Genomic DNA, 27,388 nt, shown 5'->3' with positions numbered 1-27,388 from the left:
TACTTTCCACCACTGCTTGTCATTCCCAGTCTCTCTCTCCCATTGTTTCCTGTCATCTTTCAACTGTTGCTATCCATCAGAGGCATAAAATGCCCCCAAAAATATATTTAGAAAAATAATAATAAAAGCTAAAACAATATACTGTGGAATATACGATGTTGGTCATTGGAATAAATGTCAGTAAAGCCTGTAACTCTCATCAGAGAGTGTTTGGGATTGATATGAAATAAAGACGTTATTCAGAGACAGCAGACTTCATCCGTGTGTGTGTGTGTATGTGTGTGCGTGTGTGTGTGCAGATCACTCTGGACGTGCTGGTGGAGATGGGTCACCGTGAGCTGAAGGAGATCGGCATCAACGCCTACGGACACCGACACAAGATCATCAAAGGAGTGGAGAGGCTCATCAGCGGGCCGCAGAGTGAGGACACACACACACACACACACACACACTTCAACACACACACACACACTTCAACACACACACACACACACTGCGTAGTAATCATGTGTTCCCTTAGCAGTGTCTATTTTGCATCAAGAAAGACAGAAGAGAGATTTGTGAGGCAGCGTGTTGTATAAAGTGCTCAGCAAATCAACATTTTAACATCTACAGTCATACTTCTTCATCTGCTGATTCTTCATCCCATGATTCCTGTGTATTTACTCATCTGAGTGGTTTTATTTATTTTTATTTGTCTGTTTGCACAGTAATAAAATATAAAAAATGTAAAGATTTTACACAAACACATTCACATATATAAACAAAAAAACACTTTTTAATTATTTTTATTCACTTATCTGTTAATTTTTCTGTTGCTATTGTGTGGGAGGTAACAACATATGTAAGTGCAACCTGTTTCCAACAAAAGTAAGATTATACACACACAGATTGCACACACGCACACAAAACGTCTGAAAACCAACATTAAATCCAAATACTGATACAGTATTTCTTTACTAAACAGGAGAAAAAATCTATTTATACAATATATGTTACTTTCAGACAAATTCAACAACTTCCTGTAATATATAAATAAATATATACTGTATATAATATATAATAAATGATAACTTGGAGTTACGCAAAATAAAACTCCTCATTTCTGCAGGATGTTTGTAGTTTTGTTGAGTCTTAAACACTTTCTCATGTGAAGGTTTTACCATCAAATTACATGTTTGTGTGTCTCAGGTCTGAACCCGTATCTGACGTTAAATACAGCCAACAGCGGCACGATGCTGATCGACCTCTCAGCTGACGACAAAGAGTTCCAGTCAGTAGAAGAAGAGGTACAGGCTTATAGTTTTACTTCTAGTACTACGTCTACTGCTAACAATAATAACGATAATCATGATAACATATCTAAAAGAAGAAAAGTTTAGTTCTCTGGTTGTTGTTAAATGGTTGGTAGGGTTTTAGACACACGATGATGTCCTCACTTGTGTTGATCAGATGCAGAGTACAATCCGAGAGCATCGAGACGGCGGCCATGCTGGAGGAGTCTTCAACAGATACAACCTGGTCAAGGTAACATGCTGTTTGTTTTCAGACTTTATTCATTTATTTAAAATATCGTGTTGAAAACCCAACAAATCTTTAGTGATAGTGATGTTTGTAGAAGCAGGTGTAGTGAAACATTTCAATAACAAAAACCAGAACTGATATTCTGTAACTAAAACGTGTTTGATTGTACAACATTTCTTGGTATTTCACTAATCAAGACCACTCCCTCTAGAATATAGATTTAATGGTTTATTGGGAAGGTGGTGGAAGAGCAGGGTGAAAAGGAGGAAGGATAGTTAGAGGGATGATTGGAGAGGGAAGGATGGATGGGGGAAGGGAGAGGGTCGGGGGTGTGAGTATGAGGGGTTGAGGGTCGAGGGATGGGGAGAAAGAAGAGCAGGCGGGAAAGAGGGGAAGGAGGGAGTGGATAGGAGAGTGATAGATGTAAGGAGGAGAGGTGTCGACATCAGGGAGGCAAGTGGGAACAAGGGGGTCGAGACACAGGGTGGGGGTGCTGTCTCGATGGTCTGGCATCCGTACGAAGCCCCCTGTTCCTGTGTTCAAGCAGAGAAGAGAGAAAAGTTAGCGGAGGGGTCGGGTGGGAGGGACTTGCAAGCTGTGACAAAGGGGAGAGGAGCAGATGTGGTATTGACAACGCTAACATATTGAAGTTTAGCAGGTATAATGTTTATCATTTTTACCATCTTAGTTTAGTGTGTTAGCATGCTAATATTTGCTCATTTGCACTAAACTCAAAGTAAACCTGATGGGAATGCCTTTTCAATGAAAGTATTGGACAATCTCATATTTTGACCTGATGATGGCGCTGGACGAAAAGTCAGAGGATCACCAAAGTAAATACAGTTCATCCTGAGGGGAATATCAATGTTGGTACAAAATTTCACAGCAATCCATCCACTCGTTGTCAAGATATCGACAGTCGATTGCCAAAGTCCTTAGGATACTTGCTCTGGGAACCATGAATGTCAGTACAAAATTAACATGGCAATGCATCCAATAGTAGTTCAGATACTTCGGTCTGGATCAAAGTAATAACCCACCAGACTGGAAGATAACCACTTAGTAATTAACTGCTGTGTTCCTGCTGTCTAATGATGTTCTGGTCACTTGTGTTTCAGATCCAGAAGGTTTGCAACAAGAAGCTTTGGGAGCGGTACACCCACCGCAGGAAGGAAGTGTCCGAGGAAAACCACAACCACTCCAACGAACGGATGCTCTTCCACGGTCAGAATATCACCAGCTCAAAACAACAAAGATAAAGGGAATAAATGTATAATCACAATAAAATATATAAATATAAAATGTATCCGTTTCTCAGCAGAAACTTTGATCAGCTTGAAACTTTGATCAGTATCAGTAGTATTTGTATTGATCGTAGTGCATCCCTTCCCTCGCAGGCTCCCCCTTCGTCAACGCCATCATCCATAAAGGTTTTGACGAGCGTCACGCCTACATCGGCGGGATGTTCGGCGCTGGGATCTACTTCGCTGAGAACTCGTCAAAGAGCAACCAGTATGTTTACGGGATCGGAGGAGGGACGGGCTGCCCGCTGCACAAAGACCGCTCCTGCTACATCTGCCACAGGTACGCCACCACGACGCCACCTCAACACAAAAACACTGGTTTTCACCAACAGTATCACTATGACGCAGTGTTTTTAAGAGTGAAACCCTGTCTGTGTGCACAAGAACAACAATCCTTCAAATGGTTTCACACTATTCTACTGATCAATAGCTGGTGGCGGTAATAAACTAAGACACAAAAGCAAGAAGAAGACACTAATGTTACATTTATTTAATGTTAATTTATTTGGTTTATTGAAAACCAATAACGGTATAATTAATAACTGCATAAAATGTCCTCCTCTGCTACTGTACATAAATGAAGAGCAACTAACATTTTTAGCGCTTTTAAGGATTCACATCTTCAGTAGGAACCAACAGGCTCGGGGCTGTGTGCAACAAAGAGGACAGGGAATAATATGAGCTCATCTTGCCGGAAACTAACTGTAGTTATTGTGTTGGGATCTTAAATCTTCAGTCTCTCCTCGTACTAATGACTTATTGTTCATTTTGTTCCTCGCAGGCACCTGTTGTTCTGCAGGGTGACTCTGGGTAAATCCTTCCTGCAGTTCAGTGCCATGAAGATGGCCCACTCGCCGCCGGGTCACCACTCAGTCACCGGCAGACCGAGCGTTAACGGCCTCGCGTTGGCCGAATACGTCATCTACAGAGGAGAGCAGGTCAGCAACACCTCTACCATTGTCGTAATAAATCTTTGGACCTCAGTTGGAAAAAGTTTCAGATCAGCTCAAGAAAAAAAACTTCTCTCTGGTGTCCAAAAAGAATCATCAGGAGTCAAGAGTTCTGAGCAGCAAAATGTGGACACAAGCTTCACCAAACTCACTCTGAGTTGCAATGGCCAGTGCTCCTTCGTTTATACTGTTTTGGCTTGTAAAGGGCACGCCTATTGTCCAACCTCTTCATACTTGACTAATTACACCATTATAATCTCTTTATATCACCTGTTACAGACCCAAAATCCTAAAAATAGGTTTTAGGTGGGCCTGGACATGTCTGGGCATGTCTTGTTTTATCCAGACATGTCCTTTTATTTTATTTTTTTTTAAGCTGTTTAGGTTTTTTTACACCATTATTTCCAATTCTTCTTCTGGCTTTATTCTCGCCAATTTTTCACCCTTATTTCTTGATTCTTTCTTGAGATTATTTTTTTAAAAAGTTTAAAACAAACACACTTACAGTTTCATCCAGTGCACTGAGTCTGATTATCATATTTTGTGCCCACACATCAATCACCAGTTTCTGTGAGGTGTACATAATATAATATGACTGGTGTAATGCTTTATGATAATAACAATTCAACATACCTCTGTTAAAACTCATAACATTGTTAAAAATCATTTTGCATTGCATTTTGTTTCCTTCAGCACATTGTAGGTCTTGTAAAATTATACCACACATTATATAAATGTACACATATATTAATAGGGTTTTAACCTCATTATTTTTAATGAGCTCTATGGTGTTTATGTGTCATTTGTTGAAACGACCTTCCTGTCAGGTCCTTTCTTCTCTTCTCTGTTTACAGTAATGGCTTTAAAACACATTTGAACTCCTGGCTGATGCTTGTTTATGACACTGCTGATTGTTCAGTCGATCGAGTAGTCTTCAAATTATCTTCCTGTCAGCTCCTCTCTTCTCTTCTCTGCTCACAACAATTACTTCAAAACACCTTTGACCTCCTGGCTGCTGATTGTTCAGATGATTGATTGACAGCGATTGGAAAAAAAAAAAGGGCAACAACTGGTATTAAATAGTAAATGGAAAAAAAGCATCACATACTTTTTTTGTTGTTGAAAGAGAAGCATCATAAAAACACCCAAACAGCCCACATGTATGGGAACAGTGTGGTATATTTTATGTCGACAGGCAATCTGAAGCTTCGTCTCGACCTTTGGCGCTCGTAGCTCTTAGCTTAGCATCAGTTTTCCTTTGAAGGGCAGAGTTGCCTCCTACATAAAAGAGCAACATGGCAGATAGTCGTCGTATAAGTGGAAACCACAGCTTGTGTTCAGACGACTGGACGATGTGATGTCTTTTGCCGCAACCAATAGCTGCACATAAGTGGCACTTCACAATCCGGCGTGAATTGAAGTCCACTCAAGCAATCAGCAGTGTTTTTAGCCTTTGAAATTACATGCGGTGGTCGCCTTTAAAGCGGCAGGACTGAAGAGATGAAGAGGAGCATTATCACAGCTGCTCACTGCTCTTCACTGAACCACATTCATATTGTCACATTTTCTGTCTTTCAGTCTTCATGTCTTTTCCTGCAAGTGAAAGCAGTGCAGAATTTTATCAATAGCAAAATGGGTATTTTGGTGCTGATTGGTATATTCGATGTGATGTTGTATTTTGTGGTTAGTGGGGTGGAAACTAATATTATATGATTTAGCTGCTGATCGTCGTTTTTGATAAATTTCAGGTTCACAGTTTTTCACGTGTCTTAAAACAGCAGTCAGGCGTCCAAATGAACAGTGAAAGAGGTTTTCCTCGCTGTAATCTTAGCAGGACAGCATTATATCCTCCCGACAGGGACTAATTAAACAAGGACGTTAAAAGTCTCCAGTCTCCATGGCGACGTTAGTAACACAACCCAATCATTAAACGCGACAAAATATGACAGTGCCCACTGCGCTCTCCAAGTGAGCGACATGAAAGAAGAGATTAAGACATACAGTTTGTAAAATAAAACAATCACTATACTTCCTGTTAAAACAGAATAATTCCCCTTTATAGAGAAAATTCTACATGAAAACATATTTGTAAAATCTATTGACATGTTTTTACAAAAACGGTAGAAATTTTTTTTAAAAACTCACCATAATTTTTAACGTTTACCCTTCAAAATTCAAGATTCAAGAAAACTTTATTGTCCGTTAATGCAGGCAATGATGGAAATTTGTCTTTTGCTGGTGCATAAATAAAACTCTTTTCTTAATCCACATAAGATTTTACAGAAATGTTTAATCCCCTGTTCATAATTTAATGACAGAAATCTGAAATCTTCCAGGGATTGCTTTCTTTTTTTCTAATTGAACCTTAATGCAAGCAGGAGAGCTGATGTCAGCAGAGTTTTTAGCCTTACTGAGTGTCAGTGAACGCCTCTCTGCTGCCCGCAGGCCTATCCAGAGTACCTGATCACCTACCAGATCATGAAGCCTGAAGCGGACGGATGAGGAGGAAGAGGACGATGATGAAAGTGAAGAGGACATTACAAAGAAATGCAGAGGAAGAGTGCTCAACGTAGTTCATCAGTTGAGCGTTTGCTTTACTAACTGCATGCACAAAGACAAACTTTATTTATACAATGTATAAAAACATGTAGGTTTTTAATCAGATGCCTGTTTTTTGCTGTTTTTTCTATTGTTTGTTTTTTGCACTTTATTATCCATGATGTGATGTGATGTGACTGTTTGATTTTGTCCTTTTGTCACTATAACAGTATTGTCCAGTGATTCAGGGTTACAGTACGTCTAGTGAGGATGTGTCAGTTTCATCGCATCGGTGTCGAAGCTCTTGGCTTAAGTTTAAACCTAAAAAAATTATTAAATGGGACAAAAATGTGAAATTTTCAGAGAAGGAAGCCTTGTTTTCAGTTGGACTACCATGCCTTTTTATTTAATTTACCCAATAAGCTTTTAAAGTATTTATACCTCAAGAATGGCAGAGTTTTTTTGTTCCATACAGAAGCTAATTTGACATGAAAATGATCAAAATTCACAGTTGCTCTCCGCAGCATAAACCGTCTTTGCAAAATGTTGTTTTGACGACGAACGCTGATGCTCGCTGTTCAGCAGGAGACACTCGGATGTTGCTGAAAATGATTCATCCTCTCTGAAGAGCAAACGCTTGCTCAGTCTCTCCTGACAAACATTTCCAAAAACAACTCTATGTGTTGCCTGGCAACACACTAACGAGGTGAAGTATTACTTGTATTTTACAAAGATGTTGTGTATACATATTTTTTGTACAAGCATGTTAGTTTATTAACATTTATATTGTGGAAAAATATCTCTTTACTTGGGTTTTGAGGCAGGTTGAAGAGCTGATTTTCTCTGCAGGAGTCTGATTCAATTCATGTTGTCTGAATCAGCCTCAATGAAATGCAGCCTCTGATTGGGTAATATTATGATTATCAGCCAATTAAATAACACAAGAAAGCCTGAATATGTTTACCATTAGCTTAGAAAGCTTACAAACGCACAAACATGGTTTTTCCACTGCAAAGGGAAACCATCTACTGCACCAAGATTGCACCAGTACGGAGCTTCAGTTAAGGATTAGCTTGTTAGCAGGGCGACAAAAATAAAGTATTCAACCAGTATGCAAAATATGGTACAAAAACACAAATCAAAAAAGAATGAAGTAAGCAGAAGTTGTCCAAAACAGAAACACTTGCTGTGTCTCAAATCGCATACTTCTGTACTTACACTTAACATTTTGAGTGCATAAGTGCGTTCTCACTGAGAAGTACGGAAAAAATGCACTCAAAACAGTAAAAAATTTGAGTGTGGAACTATGGACAATTCTTGCCCTCAATGGCTGCCATTTTGGCTGCGTAGCGGAAGGGGAGGGACCACTTTTCTGTAAATGGCGGCCGAGGACGTTGTAACTATACATGTTTTTCAGCACTAAGCACCACTATACTGTCGTCGAATATAAGCCATCAGTATCTTTACTGGGTTAATTTAGCAGTCTGTAATGATTTAATGGCGCAAACAATAACGCAAATGCTAACGCTAGTTAATGCTAATTTGCGATCATCATTTCCAGCAAGTGCACAACGGCCATGTTTGATTTGAGACAACACTACCCTGTCGAAATTCGCACACTACGTGAGTAAGTACATAGTGTACGCGGTGTACTACATGGAAGTGTACTAACGGAAGTATGTGATTTGAGACACAGCTTTAGTTTTGTGCGTTAGCTTACACGATGTGCTAGTAGGAAGCATCAAATTCCGTTAGCTAGAAACTAGCAGCAATGAGAAAAAAAACAATTTCTGTCCAGCTCATATGGTTCACTGTTTTCCTGTCTAAATGAAGTTAAAAAGCTGTCACAGGCGGAGATCTTGCATACAGATAAATACTAAAAAATGTGATCCAGCTGTTAAGTAGTAATTTTGTCCAACTGTGTAGTATTGGCACAGCGTGGTGAACGTGCAGTGGCAAGGCTGGAAAACAAACACGCTGCCTGTGGTTTTCTTTCTACATTCTCACTTTTAAACCAACGAAGGAGGAAAAACAAAAATGAATGTCACATATGTAAATCTGCTCTGACTGTTCTACTGTTTTGAGTTCTTCTCCTGTCGTCTGTAATATGAAGTTAATGGACACTAACAGGGACGTTTCGTGTCCTATTGCATGGTAATGTGGTGCTGTCTGTCTGTCTGTCTGTCTGTCCACCTCCAGGCAAATTATAGGTTCCTCATTTTGCAAATCAGCAGCTGAATGTGAAGAATTTGATTCCAAAATGGGGCAATAAACATTTACTCTACAAACTGATTGATCAAAATTGAACAAAATGGTGCTATTTAAAGTATTTCAGGTCCTTCAAACTGTTAGAATTTATTAGAAAAATGAAAAACAAACTTAAGGAGAGAAGTTTTGTGGCATTTTGGAAACAAACTCTTTACTCTGTTTCACACATTATTGAACCACAAGGTGTGTTGGACCACACTTTTATTGCATCTTGTAAAAAAAAAAAAAACTTTCAAAATACTTAATTTAAGAACTAGAAACTTCCTACTTTCCCCCCTTGTTAAATATATACAAATAACTATTGGTGTTTTGTCATGTTGATATTTAATAGTGAAGCTGGGCGGTTTATATGTTAAAACAAGTTCACCTTGACTGGTTCAGATGTGTGAAACAGTCCTGAGCTGTTTAACCTGTTCCTCAGTGTCTAGTTTTTAATTGGCAGAATCAGGATGCTGTCAGCTACACAGCGGCAGACATTTTGGAGGAAATAAATGACTTCTTAATGATTCTGTCTGTGATTTTCTATTACTATTACTATACTATTCTATTCTATCACAAATGTGTACACCCAGTTTAACATCAGAAAGGCTTAAAAGTTTAAATTCTACATTATGAAGCTCTTTTAATGCTAAAATAAGCATGTAAACTTTGGTATGCTAGCATTAAGCTTAAATTACAGTTGAGGCTAACAGGACTTGATTTATCCAAAGCGTTGAAGCGACAGACTCATGATATAATTTACAAATCATTCCTAATGGATAAATGGTCAAAGGTCCAAAACTTGATGTAAACATAAGTAAAAACACTGCCTGCAAGTCAAAAGTCAGGGTTTCAACTTGCTCTTAACGCTTCATTTGCTATGTTACCTCTACTTCCTCCTCGTGATATGACATCAGATTGTTCACCCATGCCCGCAAACAGCTGTCTGTTCTGTAGCTTTGATTGCTAAGGTGGTTGCTAAGGTGTTTCCATGTGTTGTTCACTCTCATATTTCAGATCTGATTCAGCTCCAACGTATTTGAGAAGTTGACATTTGGAGTAAAGAAGGAAAAAGAAGTGAAATCCTGCTACTATAGTTTGTTTATGTAGCCTCCGCAGCTGGAGGAAGCTTCCTGAAGCTGACCAATCAGAATAGAGTGGGCTCATCGGGAGGCGGGCCTTAAAGAGACAGGAGCTAAAACGGCCTGTTTCAGACACAGGCTGAACTGAGGGGCTGCATAAAGGACCAGTAGAAGATAAATAAGGAGTTTTTAACTGGAAATTATGCAAAAATATCCCAGTAGAAACCCAGAATATAAATATAGAGCTGGAAATGTGTAGAATGTGTCCTTTAATCTTTACATGACAAACCTTTTTATCTGTTCTCACAAAATTAAATTTCAACTTCTGACAGCAGCTGCTGTCGTGGAGCCGTGTTGTCCTTGAATATGGAACAAACTCCAGGAACAAGCTTTATTTTTTCAGAAAAACAGATGAAAGAAATGCTTGATGAGAGATGTTAAGTTACAGAAGCTAGTGAAACAGAGGCTTGACAGGAAGTGACATGACATTGGCTCTTTATTAATGACCTCACTCCTTTCAGATGTGATCTGCAGACATCACATACAGCCACTAACTGCCTCTGTCTGGAAGAAGATTGACATCCTATCAGTCAGCATGACAGCGGCGCAGATTGTTTGAACACCTGCCAGCTTCACTCAGATCCTGAGGGAAGATTTCAAATTTTATTTTGATCCTGTCATCTGCTTGTAAAAATCACTTTAACCCGTTGAGCTGAATGTTCAGGTGTCTTTTCTGTTAATGTAGGATCTGCTTCTCTGTCCAAACAGCAGCACTGTTAATGTTTTTGTATTTCCTGTTGTCTGTTTTCCTCATTTCTGTCTCTTATCATGTTCCTTGTTTTTATCTGTTATAAAGAGCAAAGTGAGAGTGAATAACCTGTCAGTCCAGCTCTGGTTAAGACCATTAATTGGTAACACACTGAAGTGTGGCTCACTTTTGGGTGTTTAGTCATAATGTTCAGCGCAAGATAGAGCCCCAACTCCCTGTGTCTCAAGATAACACATAATATGCTCTTCCTCTCAGTTGAGCTTTAGTTCTGCTGGCGTTTACACATCCCTAGGGCCGAGGTATTCTCAGTACCCAGAATACCTTGGTAACCTGATGGAAATTTGAGGGTTTAGGTCTAAAAATGTTGCTTTAGATTAAACTGTGGGCAGATAAGTTAAGTAGTCATTTCAGTATACTGGCAGTTTAAGTCCAGTTAACAATTCTGTGAGGCATAGACAGAAGCAGAGACAAAAAGGTCTTTTGTTAAAGTTTTAACACTTTTCAAACAATCTGAAGCTCGGTTTACCCTGCCAAAAAAAAAAAAAAAAAAAAAAAAAAGTTAGTCACCTTGAAAATGGGTTTAAATACGCTCAAACTTCAGTTTGTATTTTTACCTCATTAGACCTTCTGTCCTCCTTTGGACCCAGTCCCTGGTGCAGACAGGCCAGTCCTTCTGGCAGCCCTGAAGCCAGAGACTGGTGGAAGATACTCAGGGGAGTATGTCATGTGGGAGTAGGCCTCTCTTGCTCGCTGGTAGCCGTCTCTGGACTGGATGATGTAGGATGAAGGCGGCAGAGGGGACGTCTCCTCGCTGCCACCCTGTGGAATCTCCTGAGCTGGGTCCCAGACTGGGAAGGTCGGGGAGACATGAGACGGCATCCAGGCGCTTGGGTCGTAGGCCACGGGGGCTGAGGGGAAGGCGACGGCTCCTTCAGGCATGTTATCCCATGAGAGAGAGCTGTCACTGAAGGGGTCTTGGTAAGCGACAGTTGCAGCAACCCCACCAGTGGAAGCTGTGTTTTGAAATGTTTGGTATAAGAGAAAGCAAAATTAGATCTTGAGCTTGAAGAGTAAAGCTTTAGTAGTCAGTGATTAAAGAAGAAATTTACCCTCAGAATAAAAACTGAGGGTAAATTCAAGCTATAATTTGGGCTGCAAGAGAGCATTAGACTTGCATGCTCAAAAGATGCAAGTGAAGGCTTGTTCAAGCGCGTACCTGCGTTCCCAGCGGGGTATACAGAGCTGAGAGAAGGAGCTTCATAGACGGGGCTGTACGAGCCTGTGTTTGATGTTCCACTGGAGCCAACAGCAGGCTGACGCTGCACAGAGAAGCTGGGAGTCTTGGTCCCAGTGCCAACAGGAGGGCTGACGTACCCGGCACCCGAGGAGGGGGCAACAGCAGCGCTGGAGTCATACCTTACGAGAAAGCTGTTGGCCATACTGGAGGGAGCTCCCAGGCTGGAGGGGGACTGGCTTCCAGTGGGAGAGCTGGCCTGTTGGACGGACACTGCAGGCTGCTGAAGGTTAGCAGATGGTGCGTGCTGCTGGGACACCAGGGGAGCATGTGAGCCTCCAGACTGAAGGTTTGATGATCCAGGAGCGGATCCACCAGCTGAGAGCCAGGTAGCTGTGTAGGGATATTTGTAGTCTGGGAGGAAATACAGATGCCTCAGGAACAAGCCTTCTGTAGTCAATACAAGCTTTAACTTGAATCTAGCAGCCTTTGAAGGCTCCAAGATCATGTCATGAATATTTCAACTGTCTGAAGATGGTAAAGAGGGAAACTTACCTCCTTTTGTTGCAGGAAAGCATGCACCACTGCTGAACAGCAGACAGATCCAAGAAACCCTGTAACAGTTTTACAGAGAGCAGCTTATTTCTACCATGAAGGTTAAACTGCTTAGGAAGTTACAGATATTAGCAGTAACAGCTCAAAAAGAGAAAACAAAGACATGTAGCTCACCTTAAAGAGAGTCCGAGTGCCATGTTTGACTCACAAACAACAGTAGTTCAGCTTCAGCAGCAGCAGACAGGTGATGAGTATAGACCCAAAGCTTGAAGCTGTGAGTTGAATGTGGCTGCTCGCTCCTTATATTGCTGCTCCACATGCTCTCTATTGCAATCACAGTCATTGATGACACCTGGAGCCCAATCAGAGGCAGAAGCACCTGTTTCCAGTCGTGGGGGAAGAACTCTTATTCAAATGAATGTAAACACACTTAATAAAGAGTAAAAGTCTGTTAAACATGACAAAAACTGCAGTGTAATCTGCAGAAATTCATCATATTTATGATATTTTTGTTATAAATTCTTAATCTGAAATGTTTATATAGTATACCTGAATTTTCTGAATCTGAATTTGTGAATCCTAAAAAACACAACAAAGTTCTTGTTCTCCAGAAAGTCTTACAGGTTCATAAAGAAGAACAAAAAAATCCTGCACACTATCAATCACTTGTACTCACTTTATTAATAATGTTTCTGTCCACAGACCTTCATCAAGCAACATTCATACAGACAAAGAGCAGCGGTACCATTTACATATATAGAAATGTAAAATATCTTTTACGTTGTTTATGAAGTGAGTACAAGTGATCGACAGTGTGTATTGACGTTGACATTGATGATTGTCTACTGGAATTCAGACAACATAAATACAGACAGATGGTTTTCAGATGTAATGCTATAAATTCAGTGGTATTTAATTTTAAAATTACAAATTCGCTAGTGATTACTTTTTGCTGTCAATATTTAAATCAACTATAATTTCCTTCCAAAGTTGTGACACTTTGTCCTAATTTTAAGCAGGTTTTGAGTGTTTTATTGCCAAATAAGTTTGCATATACAAGGTGTTGTGGTGCATAACAATAAAAAAATTGAAGTTAATAGAAAAAACAAGTATACAACTACCACAACAGACAGGTGATATAAATATATCAATCAAATTTTATAATAAAGAATAAGTAAAAATCTATTTTATGTCAAGAAATCTTTTGAGTTTAAAAAATAATGAACAAGATATTGACTGGGAATGTGCAAATATTCACATTATAAACGATATATATGATGTGCAATCTAATAATACCAAGAATACAAATAATTGCATTAATGTAACACGCCATGTTAGATGTTTTGGGTTCACAGATGTGCAGTATAAGATTATAGATTTTACATCAATATAACGTGTAATGTTCATGGGTGGGATAGAATCTGTGTCAATGGGGGTCTGGAGACTTGATGAGGCAGCTGCAGACAGGAAGAAACTGTTCTTGTGTCGGGAGGTTTTGGTCTCGACAGCCCATTTACCATTTACCATAGATAGCAGCCTCTTTCCAGAGGGGAGCATTTGAAAAAGTTTATGTCCGGGGTGGAAGGGGTTGGCCATTATCTTTCGCCTCAGTGTCCTGGAGGGACAGCATGTTGCAGCCGATCACCTTCTCAGCACAACGGATGATAAACTGCAGTCTGCTCTTGTCCTTGGCTGCAGTGGACCAGATGATCATGGAGGAGGTGAGGATGGACGCAATGATGGCGGTGTAAAAGTGCACCATCATTGACTTTGGCAGGTTGAATTTCTTCAGCTGCCGCAGGAAGTACATCCTCTGCTGAGCCTTCTTCGTGAGGCTGCGGATGTTTGAGGTCCTGGCTGATGATGGTTCCCGGGAAGCGGAAGGACTCCACTGTTGGGTGGAACAGTGCAGGTGGACCCAAATGCAGGAGACAGCAGGCAGTAGGAACTGAAGAATCAATATTATTTGTTCAACACAAGAACGGGACTCAGGAGTTCAGACAAACAGATCAGAACAAAAAAATGATCCAACAAAGACTGAACTGAACCACAGGACTAAAATACAAACTGAACTAATGAGGGAATAAGGAACAGCACCAGGTCATCAAAATGACACCACGGATGGCTGCCTCAGTGTGTCTGTGCACATTGTTTTGTTTTGTTTTTTTTATTTGCAAACTGTGTTTTGCTTCAGTACCCAGGATTCTTACACCAGACACGATATTATGACTGTAACTAGGTGAATTTGATGATCCCGAATAGAGTGAGACACAAAAAGGAGCATAAGTTTGAATACAGCTTTATTTCCGGCCGGGGTCCTGTCACATGCAAATACAATGAACAAGCAAACTGAGCTGGGATCTTTTATACCTTACCATGTCTTCAACATATGTTTTCCATTGTCAGTGGACTTCTCCTTAGTATGTTGAATTATGATATGGACCTGTCAACATGTCAGACATCTTGGCGCCATTCTTATCAAGCTACAGAATTTACACATAAGGGCCCTACACTAGATGTTATTCCACATTTGTCTTTATGACACATGAACATGATGCCTCAACTAAAGGTTTCTTACATTCCCTAAGATGTATGCAACACAAAGAAAATACCTAATATCAATGACCATCAGAGAAACAACTTCTTCGGATTTATATCCCACTTTGTTCACCTTATTTGTGGAATTATTGGACATTGTGGTAAAAGGTGTCCTCACCTTCTACTCCCCCCGTGAGTTCATGTCATTCATACTGGTCTATGCTTACATTCTACCACAGGTCAACATGAAGGAAGCACAGGTCAAACTCACCGATCAGATACTGCGTGTGGAGCAGATAAACCCAGACTCCTTAGTTATTGTCCTCAGTGACTTTAACAAAGGTCATTTAAGCCACGACCTCCCGAAATATACAGTTTATTAAATGTCCGACCAGAGAGGAGAATACTTTAGATCAAAGTTATACTATCAACGGTGCCAACCACTCTGACCCCTGCGCTGCTTTGGGCCACTCTGACCATGCGATGGTCCACCTGATCCAGTCATACAGGTAGAAATTAAAACTCTCTAAGCCTGTAGTGAAGGTATCTATGAAGTGGAACTTCTTAGATACCTTCACTATAACGAGTGAGTGTTTGGACTGTACTGACTGGGATGTTTTCAGGACTGCCACCAACAGTCTGGAAGAGTACACAGAGGCTGTGACGTCCTGTTAGCTTCTAAGAGGACTACTGTGTACCATCACACACCAGGGTGAGTTACAACAATGACAAACCCTGGTTCACAGCTAAACTCAGACGGGTAAGGTTGGAAAAGGAAGAGACGTTCAGGAGTAGGAACAGGGATACGTTTAAAGAGGTTAAATCTCCAACAATAGTTCTCAGCTAACGACTCTGCTTCTGTCTGGAGAGGTCTGTGAGGGAAGTGACTGTATGAATATGTATAAATACTTATGTGAACTTCTGAAAAGTTAAAAATGCTTAGTGACAGTCATAGAAACCATGTTTGTGTGTCTGGACAGTATGTTCCCATGTGAAAGAGAAACGAAGAAGATGTTCATACGAAGGCATAACCTGCCATGTCTGTATGGGCAGTCACAACAACTCCTGGGGGTTGGTGTGAAAGAGATAAAGGAGTATTCACCCCACTTTTTGGGGCTCACTCCTCTGCAACAGCTTGTACGTCTCTTTCGAGTGTGAGTCAGCCATGCTCTGAGCTTTCAACAAAGTGTGACAAGACTGTAATGAGAAATTGTGTCTTTCATTGAAGTCAAGTGCAAGAGGTGAATTGCCATGACAGGTCTCAGATGGATCACCAACTTTAAACTTAAAGCCCCCAACTCCATAAACAACTCACACCTAGCCAACAACCTGAATGAGTTCTGCTGTCAATTTGAAAGACAAAAGGACAGTCCTTACATCATCTCCCCCAACTCCAGCCACCATCTCCATCTCCCCCACCTCAGTAGCAGGCTGGTTAAGTAGCCCTGCAAAGCAGCCAGACCAGACTGTCTTTCCCTCCACCCTGAAGCACTGTGCTGACCAGCTGTCTCTGGCGTTCACAGACATCTTTAACACCTCACTGGAGACATGGACGTGCCAGTCTTCTTCAAGCCCTCTGCCATCATCTCTGTCCACAAAAACCAAGAACCACATGACTTAACTACAGAGCCGTCACCCTGACTTCTGTGGTATTGAAGTCCTTTGAGTGCAGTGCGCTGTCCCAACTCAAATCTATTACAGACCCACTGCTGGACCATCTGCAGTTCACCTACAAGTCTTTAGACAACAGCAACACAGTCAACATGGCCCTCCATCCCATCCTCAAGCACTTTGACTTGTCAGGAACCTACATCAGAATCCTATTTGTGTACTTCAGCTCCACTTTCAACACCATCATCCCAGTTCTCCTACATCAGCAGCCTCACCAAGAGGGCTCAGCAGAGGATGACTTCCTGTGGCAGCTAAAGAAGTTCAACCTGCCAAAGTCAATGATGGTGCACTTCTACTCCACTGTCACCAACTGATATGCTGCTGCCAAGGACAAGGGCAGACTGCAAAGTATCACCCACTGTGGTGAGGTGGTGATTGGCTGCAACCCGCTGTACCTCCAGGACACTGAGGTGAGTAGGAAAGATCATGGCCAACCCCTCTCACCCCAGAAATTTTCCCAGACACTCCCCTCCAGTCTTAAGTCTCATGACAGTTTGTTCCTGTCCTCAACAAGGCCCAGGACCCCTACAAATATCATTGCACACCTGTGAAGACACATTGTACATTCATAGTAAATCTGTACAATTCCATGGTAGTTTTCCCTCCACCTTCCATTTTGACTGAGCGCCACAATACCAGGCAGATTCCTTGTATGTGTAAACCTACTTGACCAATGACTGTTCAACCAAGAAATACAGGTTGTATGACTCACAGGTTTGCCAAGTTGCATTGTGGCTATGTCAGTACTAGCTTTTGATGGAGAATATTGTTTGAGATTGAGCCTTTAACTGACCATTGCATAAGTACTTACAAAAAGACAACTGCATACCTCTAACAAGAATTTTAGGTCTGTGGTGTTTAAAAGGCCTTAGATTTAAGATTCAGGAGCAAAGGTACTATAGTTTAAGCAAGTTCTCATTTGATCATGTCTGTCTGTTAGCAGTTTTGTAAGGCAAAGACAGAAGCATACAAGTTCTCATGGTTAAATTTTTAATGCTTTTCAGACACTCATCCACATGTTGAAGTGGTTCCAGAAGGGCTGAAGCTCAGTTTACCCTGAAACAAAGACAGAAGTCAGTCGCTATGAACAGTTTAAATAAGCTCAAACTTCAGTTTTTATTTTTACCTCATTAGACCTTCTGTCCTCCTTTGGAGCCAGTCCCTGGTGCAGACAGGCCAGTCCTTCTGGCAGCCCTGAAGGAAGAGACTGGTGGAAGATACTCAGGGGAGTATGTCATGTGGGAGTAGGCCTCTCTTGCTCGCTGGTAGCCGTCTCTGGACTGGATGATGTAGGATGAAGGTGGCAGAGGGGACGTCTCCTCGCTGCCACCCTGTGGAATCTCCTGAGCTGGGTCCCAGACTGGGAAGGTCGGGGAGACATGAGATGGCATCCAGGCGCTTGGGTCGTAGGCCACGGGGGCTGAGGGGAAGGCGACGGCTCCTTCAGGCATGTTATCCCATGAGAGAGAGCTGTCACTGAAGGGGTCTTGGTAAGCGACAGTTGCAGCAACCCCACCGGTGGAAGCTGTTTTGAAATGTTAAGAGAAAGCAAAATTAGATCTTGAGCTTGAAGAGTAAAGCTTTAGTAGTCAGTGATTAAAGAAGAAATTTACCCTCAGAATAAAAACTGAGGGTAAATTCAAGCTATAATTTGGGCTGCAAGAGTGCAAGATAGCATTAGACTTGCATGTTCAAAAGATGCAAGTGAAGGCTTGTTCAAGCGCGTACCTGCATTCCCAGCGGGGTATACAGAGCTGAGAGAAGGAGCTTCATAGACGGGGCTGTACGAGCCTGTGTTTGATGTTCCACTGGAGCCAAAAGCGGGCTGACGCTGCACAGAGAAGCTGGGAGTCTTGGTCCCAGTGCCAACAGGAGGGCTGACATACCCGGCACCCGAGGAGGGGGCGACAGCAGCGCTGGAGTCATACCTTACGAGAAAGCTGTTGGCCATACTGGAGGGAGCTCCCAGGCTGGAGGGGGACTGGCTTCCAGTGGGAGAGCTGGCCTGTTGGACGGACACTGCAGGCTGCTGAAGGTTAGCAGATGGTGCGTGCTGCTGGGACACCAGGGGAGCATATGAACCTCCAGACTGAAGGTTTGATGATCCAGGAGCAGATCCTCCAGCTGAGAGCCAGGTAGCTGTGTAGGGATATTTGTAGTCTGGAAGGAGATATAGATGCCTCAGGAACAAGCCTTCTGTAGTCAATACAAGCTTCAACTTGAATCTAGCAGCCTTTGAAGGCTCCAAGATCATGTCATGAATATTTCAACTGTCTGAAGATGGTAAAGAGGGAAACTTACCTCCTTTTGTCGCAGGAAAGCATGCACCACTGCTGAACAGCAGACAGATCCAAGAAACCCTGTGACAGTTTTACAAAGAGCAGCTTATTTCTACCATGAAGGTTAAACTGCTTAGGAAGTTACAGATATTAGCAGTAACATCTCAAAAAGAGAAAACAAAGACATGTAGCTCACCTTAAAGAGAGTCCGAGTGCCATGTTTGACTCACAAACAACAGTAGTTCAGCTTCAGCAGCAGCAGACAGGTGAGGAGTATAGACCCAAAGCTTGAAGCTGTGAGTTGAATGTGGCTGCTCGCTCCTTATATTGCTGCTCCACATGCTCTCTATTGCAATCACAGTCATTGATGACACCTGGAGCCCAATCAGAGGCAGAAGCACCTGTTTCCAGTCATGGAGGAAGAACTCTGATAGACATAAATGAATCAAACTTCTTCAAAACAGTCAATACTTTCTTCTCTTTTTCTCTATTGATATGATTTATTTATGGATTGCAGACGTACAGCAAAATCCAAGGGATGACATGTTAAAGTGAAAATACAACCAAGAAGATAAAAGACAAAGAAATAAATTTAAAAAAAAATATTGAAAACAAGACATTCAGCATCAAATTTAACAATAAAATCCTGAAATCTAGAAACACATCACCACAAATTTATTTAAAAAATAAAAACACTCATATTAAAACACAGAAGTACAACAAGGACAATCTGAAGATTTACTTATATCTGTGACCCTTTTTCATAAATAAATCTAGTTTGTTCAGTGCTTTATGTTCCATCCTCAGTGTGCTGAAATATATACTTCCATCAACTCCAACAGCCCCAACTAAGAGGATAAACACTGTATTTATCTCCGTCTGTCTCTATTGATCAACATTTAAAAGCCGCTGTTGTGCAAAGGCTGTTTAATTGTGCTGAAGTGACTTCAGAGAGACAATGAAAGAGGCTCCGACACAATCCAGGCCTTCTTCTTCTTCTCCGGGAGATGAAAGTCGAGTGTGTGTTAGAAACAGCTCTTAAGGCCCCAGTGGCGTTTGTTGTCTGTTCTGCTCCTTGACCTCTGACCTCGCTGCCATGAAACTGCAGCAGTGCTTCAGCGAGAGGAACAAAAGCTTCAAACAGCGAGCGAGAGGCGAGGAGACACTTAGAAAATCACAGCCACAGGCTGATCTGAGTCTGAATGTGTATTTTCATATGATGCACAGTGTTAGTGTGTGTGTTTTAACAAAATGTCATCATGCTGAGTACTGAAGGAGACTCTCCAGCTGTTAGATATCCCAGCATTGGTTGTACTGCTAAAAACGCAACATGCACATAAAACTTTGGATAGCAGTGATATAAACAGAAAATTTACAGTCTTTTTGGCATCAAATTCTTTGTGTTTCCTCGGACAGTGTTTCCCTGTTGAGCTGCAGGTGGAAGTATAGTAACAAAAAGAGGGACTTTGGCACTAAAAAGACTGTAACATTGAAAGATATCTACTTAATTTGACTCATTTGGACGCTGAAGCTTCATATTAGCTTCAGATAAACTTTTAAATACATTTTTGCACAGAAGGAGGACTGTGGATTTTGTCCTCCATCACTTACATTGTAAGTGCATTATGAAGGGATCTTCTAATGGTCAGTATGAACAGGAGGAATGATTACAGCAAGAAAAACATGTTTTAATGTTCATTTGGGCTCCTGACCCGTCCTTTAAGTTGTTAATCTTAAACATATAGGCACTGCAGAATAAACACTAAACAGAAATGTTAGCAGAGAAGCTAAATAGGCCCGTTGATGATGGTGACAGCATATTTCAACATAGCTGGAACGGCCAGAGAGGACGTCCAGCCGACAGCCAGATAACGTTGGCTCAACTTTCATTTTGGAACAACTTTTCACCCATCTAGAAGGGACTTTCAAACAGCGGTGATACAACATCTCTGTGTTTTCTGAGAGGCAGCTGAACTCGTCTGTTTTCTAATTTTCCGAAGCCTTGCTAGCTCGACTAGCTAAGCGCTGAATCAAAGATTAGAAACTGTCCTTGAATCTTAAAATTTAGTAAAACATTCTTTCCACAGAAAAGGGGAAACACCTGCTGCGTTTCTGTTGTTTTACAGACAACAGCTGTCTGTTCTGTACTGAATGAAACTGATGAAGTTAATTAGTGAGAGAGCAATTAAATCGACAGCAGGATTTGAGCATAAATCACAGAGGATCACAGGTGCGGGGAGATTATTGAGAAGATTATAGACAAATCAGTCAAACTGAGATGAATTTACACAAACTGTTGTCAGATTGCAGAACTCGTAGTGGAGAGAAAACTTCATTTCACATGCAGTTTATGTCTGTGTGTCGATGACTTTCGTTCTCCTCCTCTCCCCTGTCTGGCAGGAAGCTGAATGTTAATCAGCTCTGACCTCTCCATCTGGATCGAGTCATAATCACAGCGCTCCACCTGTTCTATCTCTAAAGCCTCATGAAATATCCTCAGTGTGAGCATTCGACGTGTCTTTGGCCTGAAAGATCGAAGCTCACATTGAAACCTGCGCTTATTCTGCAGAAGTAGCCTTTCGTATCTCAACTGCATCCTGCACACGTTCTCTCACAACTTCACCTGAAAATGATTAGCATGAACTTTGCACAAGTTTTGGCTGACCCTACAAACCCCTTGGATACATTCACTGTGAGGAAAAAATATTAAGTCCATCAGGTGGAAAAGCTGGTGTAAAGCAAAGGATTTGAAGGAGATGGAAGAGGAAGGATGAGCGAAGGATAAAATAATTTAATCGTGAATCTCTTCTATCGGACCAAATGGATCAAATTCTGATGATAAAAGGAGTCATTTCACTCAGAAACATTTATTCAGCATTTTTAAAAAAAAGAATTTTAAAGCACTGGTTCCCAAACTTTTTCTGCTGGCCCTCCATTTGTGGGTAAACATATTTTCATGCCCCTGTGACTTACTTACACACACATAAACACACTCTCGGACATGTTGTTTGCTTGCAACCTCCTACAGAATTTAATTAATTTAATTAATACAGAACTACATCTTGTGTGTGTGACATCTTACTAAAAAAACAAAATAAGGAATAAGTCAATTTTACAGTAGAGCATTAAAAATGACACAGCAGCATTAGTATAAGTTTTTGTACACATTTTAATCGCAATCACTTGATGTTTGTCTTATTGTGTTAACAGCATCTGGTTTCAACAGATTTTCTCATAGTTCCCTCTCTGCATAAGAACTGCAAGTTAACCAACCTTCTGAGAATTCACACAAGCTGCTCATTTTCTCTGCAAGAATAACACTTAACTGTGAATTCACATATAAAGCAAGAAGTGAGCAGCGGTGTTCTATCTGTTCAATCCACACCGACTCCGACCTGCGTCACTATCCACAGGAGCAGCCGTCTGTCAGCTGCAGCTCCTGACCAGCGACCGGACAAACTGACAGCAGACGTTTACTGAACCAAAACAGTTCTGATTCATTACTTTTATTTCTCCATTCACCTGTTATCTTGCTGGTTTCACTGCAGGCAGACTGGGAGTCCTCATCAATCAATATAGATATGGGTAATAAGTTCAAAACATATATAAGCAGGATATTTGTGTGATTTTAAACTGCTGTCTGTGCAGATTATGCTTCACTAAACACTACAGTGGAAAAAAAAATAGACTCTAGTTTGATAAAGTATATCGGCCCAGTTCATGGATGTAACAAGAGAGACGCACAAGTGACGGATGTCAAAAACGCTTCTAAAAACATTTTCTATGAGGTTCTGTAGTCGCACCCCCACTGTTGTTACTCTGGGCCCCCCTTACAAAGCATTAAAATACATTAAAGCAGGGTGTGATAGGAAAAAAAATCAAATAAGAGTAAAAGGAATAAGTAAACTTTCAGTGAGATTCAATAAACACCAGTGTTACAGATGACGTAAAAGATTAGTTTTGCAGGTATTTGGTCATAAAGTATTGAAACATTTAAGTATTGAGAAATTTAGAACCGACAATGGCGCTAAAGGAAAAGTCAGAGAAAGTTATTTGAATTTATTTTTTAAAGAGCTTTGAATATTTTTAGAAAACTTCATGCCAATCTATCAAATAGTTGTCGAGAAATTTCACCCTGAAACAAAAATGTTAACCTGATGGTGGCCCCAGAGGGAAAGTCAGAGGACCACTACAATCAGTAGGATTCATCCTCTGAGGAATATGAATGGCTCTACCAAATTTTAAAGCAATCCATTCAATAGTTGTTGAGATATTTCAGTCTGAGTTAAAGTAACGAACCAACCATCTGACCAACATCTATTGAGCTCCATCACAGCTTGTCTTGTAAGTTTTTAGTTCAGCTGAGTGAGTGATGAGATGTATCAGTATCCTGTGAAACAATGAATAGAACAAGGACCATCTGATGATGCTTGAGCCTAAAATTGCTCTCGGTTTCCTCTACAGTTTCCTAGCAACAGCTGGAGCCACAACCATCTCTGCTGGCTGACAACCAGCAGATGAAACCTCTGTGAGGAACCCTTGAGTTTTAACCCGACAGCGGAAACATCTACAGCACAGTTTGACCAAACAAACACAAACACTTGTCTGATCAACAGGAGATGGAGGACCTCTCTTAACACAACACAGCCCGCAATTACCTGAAGGAGCAATTAAGCACTGAAAGTAATGATTTAATTGTTATTAATTGTCCTTCCTCATCTTTAACATATCAAAGGCTGGTTCAGTGAGTGCAGCAGGACAATGACTAAGTGAACCTGAACACTCACATCAAACAAGTTTGGATCAAAATGTCACTTGATCACTGCATCAATTACTCAAATAACTGGGTTTTACAGCTACTTACAATTAGCCAGTGAGGTCAGTGAATAATAAGACATTAAATTAGACAGCATGAAGCATAAAGTACAAGTGAGTGACTGTATTTTGATACATAACTTGTAAATTAACAATTATGGCTGTGTGATACAGTTAAAAGTATAAAGACAACAATAAGAATATTTTCAAACATCGATATGGAAAATATGCAAAACTACATACAAAATATGATTAAAATAAGATATATTAAGATCTTTCACATGACTAAAACAAAAACTTCCGCAGATCATTTAGTTTAGTTTTACATCTTGGTTGTAATGGTTCATTTAATCTAAGAAGAAAAAAATCATTCTTCAGCCAAACTGATCACAGCAGTTTTTTTTAACCAGGTTTTCAGATTTCTGTCTCTGAGATTTCTGCCAGAACAATGAAGGTAAAAGTTTATAGTGATTCCAGCGTTGAAAACTGACATTTAAACAAGACTAAAGCCCCAGTCAGACTGAAAACTGCCCAGCAAAATTTAATCATGTGGCCAAGAACAGGGGGGACAGGAAGTAACGTGGGTAGGGTTGTAAACGTTTACTAAGGGAGCTAGCATGGCTAGCATGCTAACCATATCCTCTATATAAAGATGGCGTTGCAAGGTGTGATGTCACCCGTTGGTTTAATTGGAGCTGGTTTGAAGCCCAGAGTTGCAGCTTCTGGTTGGCGCCATCTTTTCCATTAAGAGTCAGGACCTTCAAAATAGGGTGTGCAGGGTGTTGCCTTTCACGCTCTGGAAACATGCCCCGCTACCTCAGACCCAAGCTAACGCTAGCTTACTGGAAACAGCGAGCACTGCACACTTGGGCTAACATTAGCTACTTTAGCTAAACTGTGCTAATAGGACATCAAGTAACATTAACTTAGTGAAATATTGTGACAATAGCCTTACTCAGTGTTAGTCCCGGAGCCGGGGAGAGCAGCAGGTGAGCCAACTGTCGGGCTCGAATTTAGAGATTGAGGTACTTCAGCCTCAAGACGTGGTAGCTGCTGAATGTTGCTGACAGCAGTCCACAAAATTGTAAATTATATAGCTTTTATCAAACATGTCACTGTCATTTACCTCTGTTACTGCACTCACTGCAGTCAAACAGCATCTCTTTTTCTCTGCTGCGGGTATTATTTCACCATGCACTCATAAAACAAGAATATACATATACTTTGTGACCAAAAGCGAATGTGTCTCACCCTGTTCTACATGGATATGAGTCTACAGCGTGCTAACATGTGCTAATGCTACATGTTGATGGTTAGCAGGTTTAATGTTTACCATGTTCATTGTGTTGGTTTAGCGTGTTAGCATGCTAACATTTGCTAATTTGCACTAAACACAAAGTACAGCTGAGGCTGATGGGAATGTCTTTAATTTTGCAGGTATTTGGTCGTAAACCAGGAAGAAAGTTTGACCTGATGATGGCAGTTAATGAAAAGTCAGATGATCAAAGTTATTACAATTCATCCTCTGGGGAGCATGAACGTCTGTACCAAATAAATTTAAATGTATCCAGTTGTTGTTTAGACATTTCACTGAGTCAGTAGGATTCATCCTCTCAGTCCTACAAACCTTCGTGGCAATCCGTCCAATATTTGTTGATATTTCACTCTGAACCAAGGTGGTGACAGTCTGATTGACTGACTGCCAAATGTCAGAGAGAAAATCAATAGTGTGATTTAAAGCTCCAATACTTAAATAGTCTTTACAAAGCGGGTCACAATAAAGGATCAAATGTGCTTTTTATTAACATTTTACAAATCACCGTGTATACTGCAAAAAACTGACTATGAGTGAAATTGTGTAACAGCCTAAACAATTTTATTTAGATTCTGCCTCTCATCAGTATCATTTATATATCTGACCCCTGATAATAAAACAGTTGTATTTATGTTTGTCAGCCTCCTTCCAGTCAAAAACATATTTTTTTCTTGTTCCTTCAGTTGGATGTTGTTCTCGTCTCTGTGCAGTTTGTTTTCAAAGTTTCTCTGAGCTCACCTTTAAGGCTGCGTAGTGACTGCGTTTCTCCAGTCAAACCATATCTGCATTTCATCCTTTTTGTACGCAGATCTCGAAAAAAAAAAGACTATTTGTATGGTTTTGCTTGCAGCCAATCACCGCAAGCGTTCTTTGATTTAATGCAACGTGTGATCGGCCCACTACTGCAGCAGCTTCAACCCAAACAGTCTGTGGTGATAATACTTCAGTACAAGTTATTGGATAAATATTTCAATAATTTGAACACTTGAATACACAAAATGTAGTCGTGTAAAAATCATTGGATGGGGAGGAGTGGTGATATTTTACACATCTGAATGCTTCCATTAACATGAAGGGTATCGTACGAAGTACTATATTAGTATCAGCATCACTTTAAGAGTACTGGTGTTGTAATTTTTTACACAATGCCCAGCCCTACTCATCTTAAATCAGGACGTACCTGCAGGATTAATGACATCACAACTAGTTTGGAGCCAATCGTAGTCCAGTTTGCAAATGACACAAGTGTGATGTGGAAACCTGAAGCCTCCAGCACGGAGACACTGAGACTTTACAGTGAAGGAGGAAACATCTGGTGTCCAGCAGGAAAAGTTTAGAAATCAACAGTATTTACAGATTCTGGATTTTTGCATGAAGGAGGATGTTTTAATAGTGTAATCTTCTAGATTTAAGGTCTTAAATAAAATGATTTGCTCGACTCTGACAGGAAAATGTCAAATCACAGAATCGTTTTTACACACTTTATTCAAATTAAGACCGCTCGCTCAGAATAAAAACAATTTTCAAAATGAGAAATTCAATAACTGACTGGTATCAGTGATGAATGTGGCAGGAAATTCGATCTGCCTCCTCGCCGTGTTCTGTCAAAACACTTTTAAACGCTCCTTCACTTTTTTAGTTAAAAGCCTGATCTCATTGTTGTTTTTCATGCGCAGTAAAGCACTTCATCTTCTTGTTCCCTTTGTTTTTTATGTCCAATTTTTAGTTGCTTATTCTTTTCCCCTCCTCAAAAAAGCAGAGGAAAAGATGAGAGAAATTTCAGACGTACAGGCGGAGCTGCCAGGCGAGAGGAGAAGACGAGGGTTATGGATATGATGAAGGAAGACATGCAGGTGGTTGGTGTGACAGAGGAAGATGCAGAGGACAGGAAGAGATGGACACGGATGATCCGCTGTGGCAGCTCCTGACAGGAACAGCTGAAAGAAGAAGAGATGAATAAATAAACAAATAAATTTTATGCAACGCTGGTTTAAATCCAGGGTGATATATTGTTGCTGCAACAAGCAAATCAATCAATCAATAAAGACCAAAAAATGCAAAATGTTCTGCAGAAAATTTACATACAAATGCAGTTGAAAATTTGGAAACAAGTGTTTTCATATTTTGAGTGTTTGAAACGTCTCTGTGTGGCCGTTATAGCTGAAGAAGTGGCAGTAAAGATGGCTGCACTGACTCAGTTTACGTTTAAAGAGTCAGTTGAAGGAATATATAAATAATACCTTTTAAAATACTAATCAAACTCTAAGATTTCTGTCATTGTGATCAGAAGAAATACATCATTTCATAAAAATCTCAAACACACGATGCTGTAAAAGAAGGCTAACATCGAGCTAACAGAAGACAGCGGGGTGGCAACAAAAGGGAGACACACCAGGTTAAACTTTAACAAAAGATCATTTATTAAATCAAATGATCAAGTATAGGATGTGTATGTGGATGTCAGGATCAGTGTGAGGTGTGTGATGCATGCATGGAGTGTGTGTGTGTGTGTGTGTAGGTTTTGTCAGGTGCATGAAAGCAAAGTAAATAAATGAACAGGTGACTGG

The 27,388-nt window shown here is 40.7% G+C and overlaps 3 protein-coding genes and 1 long non-coding RNA gene across 4 annotated transcripts in view; 2 read left to right on the top strand and 2 right to left on the bottom strand.

Moving 5' to 3' along the window:
* Window positions 1-9,093, top strand: part of LOC137172188 (poly [ADP-ribose] polymerase tankyrase-2-like) — a 34,356-nt gene extending 25,263 nt beyond the window's left edge. Inside the window, exons 24-30 of the mRNA XM_067576483.1 lie at window positions 300-420; window positions 1,192-1,289; window positions 1,453-1,527; window positions 2,643-2,748; window positions 2,922-3,108; window positions 3,610-3,766; window positions 6,224-9,093. Of these exons, the coding sequence (XP_067432584.1) occupies window positions 300-420; window positions 1,192-1,289; window positions 1,453-1,527; window positions 2,643-2,748; window positions 2,922-3,108; window positions 3,610-3,766; window positions 6,224-6,280 (801 nt within the window). The 3' untranslated portion in view covers window positions 6,281-9,093. The remainder of the gene's footprint in view (window positions 1-299; window positions 421-1,191; window positions 1,290-1,452; window positions 1,528-2,642; window positions 2,749-2,921; window positions 3,109-3,609; window positions 3,767-6,223) is intronic.
* Window positions 9,094-11,357: 2,264 nt separating this feature from the next.
* LOC137172219 (uncharacterized) lies at window positions 11,358-18,333 on the top strand. Its single transcript, XR_010924913.1, has 2 exons — window positions 11,358-11,441; window positions 18,134-18,333. It is a non-coding gene; the product is annotated as an uncharacterized lncRNA (long non-coding RNA).
* Window positions 11,500-12,491, bottom strand: LOC137172576 (uncharacterized). The gene is made up of 3 exons (XM_067577087.1): window positions 12,378-12,491; window positions 12,204-12,262; window positions 11,500-12,062 (listed from the first exon to the last, which is right to left on the bottom strand). Exons 1-3 carry the CDS (start codon window positions 12,398-12,400, stop codon window positions 11,500-11,502), a joined length of 645 nt encoding a protein of 214 aa, XP_067433188.1. The 5' UTR covers window positions 12,401-12,491.
* On the bottom strand, window positions 17,386-18,997 carry LOC137172217 (mucin-13-like). Its single transcript, XM_067576518.1, has 5 exons — window positions 18,888-18,997; window positions 18,714-18,772; window positions 18,141-18,572; window positions 17,539-17,937; window positions 17,386-17,468 (listed from the first exon to the last, which is right to left on the bottom strand). The coding sequence occupies exons 1-4, from the start codon at window positions 18,908-18,910 to the stop codon at window positions 17,543-17,545; spliced, it is 909 nt and encodes a 302-aa protein (XP_067432619.1). The 5' UTR covers window positions 18,911-18,997; the 3' UTR covers window positions 17,386-17,468; window positions 17,539-17,542.
* Window positions 18,998-27,388: the final 8,391 nt, after the last annotated feature.

This window comes from Thunnus thynnus, chromosome 20 (genome assembly GCF_963924715.1).
Source record: "Thunnus thynnus chromosome 20, fThuThy2.1, whole genome shotgun sequence".
Lineage (NCBI taxonomy): Eukaryota > Metazoa > Chordata > Actinopteri > Scombriformes > Scombridae > Thunnus > Thunnus thynnus.
This window is presented reverse-complemented; position numbering and strand designations above follow the sequence as displayed.

Excerpts from the sequence above, each read along its gene's own strand:
- LOC137172576 (XM_067577087.1), bottom strand. The coding sequence starts at position 12,400 with ATGGCACTCGGACTCTCTTTAAG. Across the intron at positions 12,263-12,377 it reads GCACTCGGACTCTCTTTAAG|GGTTTCTTGGATCTGTCTGC; the intron begins GTGAGCTACATG and ends AAACTGTTACAG. Across the intron at positions 12,063-12,203 it reads CTTTCCTGCAACAAAAGGAG|ACTACAAATATCCCTACACA; the intron begins GTAAGTTTCCCT and ends ATTTCCTCCCAG.
- LOC137172217 (XM_067576518.1), bottom strand. The coding sequence starts at position 18,910 with ATGGCACTCGGACTCTCTTTAAG. Across the intron at positions 18,773-18,887 it reads GCACTCGGACTCTCTTTAAG|GGTTTCTTGGATCTGTCTGC; the intron begins GTGAGCTACATG and ends AAACTGTCACAG. Across the intron at positions 18,573-18,713 it reads CTTTCCTGCGACAAAAGGAG|ACTACAAATATCCCTACACA; the intron begins GTAAGTTTCCCT and ends ATCTCCTTCCAG.